At 34.3% G+C, this 4,059-nt stretch overlaps 1 protein-coding gene across 1 annotated transcript in view; it reads left to right on the forward strand.

Annotated features, from left to right (window-relative positions):
* Positions 1-2,898: 2,898 nt before the first annotated feature.
* LOC144969635 (uncharacterized) overlaps positions 2,899-4,059 on the forward strand; it is a 7,239-nt gene continuing 6,078 nt past the window's right edge. Inside the window, exon 1 of the mRNA XM_078908778.1 lies at positions 2,899-3,886. Within this exon, the coding sequence (XP_078764904.1) occupies positions 3,519-3,886 (368 nt within the window). The 5' untranslated portion in view covers positions 2,899-3,518. The remainder of the gene's footprint in view (positions 3,887-4,059) is intronic.

Raw genomic sequence — 4,059 nt, forward strand, 5'->3', positions numbered from 1 at the left:
AAAACACCTGCTTGTATATCAAAAGTAAAAATCTGGACAAAAGGGGAATCAATTCACTCAAAGACAGCAACGGGTCCGTCATTCTAATCCGACATAAAGTTGAATAACCAGTTTGCTACCAACAGTCATGCAAAATTATATTACATGTGACCGAGACAATTTGGACACGCCAGTAATGGATAAAATTGAAGTACCCATCAGAGAAATTTTTTGCAAAGCTTCTAAATATGACCAAGGGATATAAAGCAAATGTGGATGATGGTATAACAGAGACATTAATTATTTTTTTTAAACTGCTCAAATGAACTAACACTTAGATACATTGTCACACATTTTCCAGAGTTCACTTAACCAAGGAAGAATATCTGATAAATGGGGGAAAAAAGAAAAATAACACTGATTTACAAAATAAAAAGAAGAAAAAATAAAGCAGAAAACTATTGACCAGTCTCTATTACACCAATAACCTGTAAAATACTTGGACATGTCACATTTTCTAACATGGTTTTAGAAAGGGGGTGGGGGGGGGGATGTCATGGGAAAGACAAGAAAATATAAACAAAAAAAAGTACACCCTGATGTCATTTATCTAGTTAGACTTCAGTAAAGCTTTCGACAAAATCCACCATCATACATTGACACTAAAATCATGGAGATATGGAATAAGAAACAAAACATACCAATGTTTTATGTACTTCATGAGTGCGACATCAGTCAGCTCAAGCAATGTTTGGTGTTCCGCACGGTACAGTTCTGGGTCAACCCATATTCTTAATTTATATGAATGATATGGCAGAGCGATTTATACATCAAAGATTGTTTGAGGATGACAGCTTCTATATCGGACAATAAGAACAAAACATGACACAAGAATTCATCAGGCGGATAGAGATATGTTACAGTGTTAGAAAAAAAAAGAAAATAGCATGGAATTTCACTCTCAGAAATGCCAGGTTCTAAAATTCACAAACAACATAAAAATCATAACCTTCAATTTGCACAAACCACATAGGAAGAAGTAGACAAGGCGAAATACCTAGGCGTAATAATAACCAACAAACTAAATTGGAAAAATCATTTCTTTAACAACAAATAAACAACAAACATTTTAGGCTTTCTTAGAAGTGACTAATTCCACAGCAAAAAAAAAAAAAAATAATCATAAAATATTTTTTTAAAAAGGAAATTAAACTGAAATGCTACAAAGCCTTCGTTAGGCCTATACAACAATATAGTAGTCCTGTCTAAGACCTTTACCACACATCAGAAATTCAAGAGATCGAACGAATGCAAATAAGGGAAAATAATTTTAATAATGAAAACAACAAAGACAAACGTACAATACTAATTTTTACACTGAATTGTTACAACAGAGGAGAAAACGATAAAATTATCTATCGGTGAAATCCAAGAAAATAAGAGAAGCATCAAAGTTTATAGTTCATCACGCAAGAGTTGACGCTTACTTGCACTCTTTCATAACTGTCAACTTTGAGCCAATGGGAGTCTTACATCTTTTGTGAAATAAATAATATGCAAAAGTTCGTGGAATCTTTAAAATGTTGGAGTTGAAACAATCAAAGAAGAAGAAGAAGAAAAACAACAACAACAACAACAACAACAACAACAACAACAACAACAACAACAACAACAGGAAGAAGAACAAGAAAAAGAAAAACAGAAACAAAGAAAAGGCTAAATGCACACGATTTGTTTTTTCTAAACAACAAAATACATTAGGATTAAAATTGGTGCACTTGGAAAGTTTTTAAATGTTGAGAGAGGGCATTTCGGGAGCTGCTGACTGCCAGTTCTTTTTTTCTCTTTTCCAGCTAAAGAAAATGGATGACTTCAAAATCAAAATTCTAACAGGTCAAGTCTTTATAGGACCGTTTAATATTTTTAGAGAGAACCCGGTTAACTGAATTCATGGACAGTATTGCAACATTAGATACATATTTACAATGATAATATTTTATCATGAAACTAAATATAATGTGTTATCAGAATTGGCAAAAATCGAACAATCATTTTTTGGTTCTAGTGATAAGGGTGCCAGTGTGACTTGGTGAATCGTCAAAAGATTCAAGGCGAGATTTCCAATATGCTGTCAACTAGAACTAGAAGAGCTGTGTAACGTCAGGCGTTTGGAAACACAAAACGAAGATGTCATTGGCTTTAACCATCCACAGCAATTAACACCGTGGACCAAATACTACAAAAGCTTGCTCGGAGATCGGACAACCAGTCAAGAACAGACCTATCAATTTTTTTTTACCAATGGAAAATTCTAACCGACGTCATGACATGGATGAAACCATTAGAGACAATGCCTTCATGCGGCACCATATTTATAATATTTAATTCTTCTTGTATATACACGTTTTGCAGTTAAGACCTCTTATAAAAAATGTACAAATTATATATTTGGTAATGTATCTATGGGATCATATTATATTTGCTCGGCATTGCCGGATTTGTCTTCAAGTTGGATATCCATTGGTTGCTCTGGATAACAAAAGAATAATTTTAATATAAACATAAAAATAATTATTACAGTAAAATACCAAATTCATAAACAAAAAATTATCACAAGATGTTTTGGGGTGATTTTTATCTACCACACCTACACACCCCAAATTTAGAGAGCATTTACCTATAACGGTAGCTACTACATCTTTCACCCAATCAAACAATGCGATTAGCTAAAAACGAAGACAATCAACCAATCGGTGCATTCCATAATCTTGCCACAGGGCTGTGAATGGACATGAGCCAAGTCGATCATATTCATTGATTAGCAAGCAAAACGAACTGGAGATCGTGTTCATTAATTGCCCACACACTGTTGTCATTGACGGCGTGGTTGTTTAATATTTTGTGAATGAGAATAAAAAAATTACCACTTTAGACGCAGGTGTCGTCATCAATTATATTTTTTTATTGACCATTGGACATAGACATTATACTTAAAAAACCCGATTTGACATATGGTGCAAAGGAGTACAACAACCATTCGTGGATTTAAAATAAAAAGCATCCGTGTGTACATAAACGTTCCTATATTTGGAATACAACCATCTGGAGATTAAAATCATTTAATTTGATAAAGGAATATGAAAATTAAGAATTTGTTTTGAGTTACACTATGTTGATATTTGGAAATATTGACAAAAAATGCTGTGCCATGTGTTTTATCTAATTTTCATAACAGGATATAAGTCATAACAATGGATGGTGGATAGGTTTGATACATTTTCTTATTGGAACCATTGCCTCTTTCACTGATTGTCGATGAAAAAGATGGAGTGATTTACAGTAAATTAACTGTTGTGTAATTGAATAATTGAAAATACATTTCTAGTGCCACAATTTGGTTTATTCACCATTTACTTAGTAAGAGTATCTTTTTGCGCACACTAACAGCTCGATATTTCTTAAGAAAGGATCAATAATACCAGAATTGAGCTTTATTATTCTAAACTGCTATTAACATTAACCTTAAAATAATTGCACCAATGTCAACGAATACTACTAGCACAGCCACCACTAGCACCACAGTCGTGGATGAGCTATCATGTTCTACAACAGCAACACAAAATATCACAGACAGCGTCTTGTCAGAAGGATCAAACAGCTTCCAACATGTACGACTTCCTTCGAAACCACCCAAGGCGACCCTCAGAACAGTATCGTCATCTCCCACATTTTCTAGAGCGAGAAGTTGCCTTCGTGATTCCGTGTCATTGTGTCTGCCCCACTTTGACCCGGCATGGCGGAACCAGACTCCTCCAGTGATCAAAAGACCATTTGACATGGCCGCCAGAATTATTCTACTCGGGGATTTCCACGTCGGAAAGACCAGCATTCTCAGATCTTTGTCGAGGTATGTCCTAGAATTCAACAGTGCATGTTCTGTCTTATTAATATCAATCTCAGACAGACATTTAAACGAATATATCGCCTGTTAAATAAAACAATTTGTATTGAAGACAAATACTGTGGATTTCTTTCTTTCTTCTTCTTCTTCTTCTTCTTCTTCTTCTTCTTCTTCTTCTT

Source organism: Berghia stephanieae, chromosome 3, assembly GCF_034508935.2.
Source record: "Berghia stephanieae isolate SIO BIC M18660-M18661 chromosome 3, UCSD_Bste_1.3, whole genome shotgun sequence".
Taxonomy (NCBI): domain Eukaryota; kingdom Metazoa; phylum Mollusca; class Gastropoda; order Nudibranchia; family Aeolidiidae; genus Berghia; species Berghia stephanieae.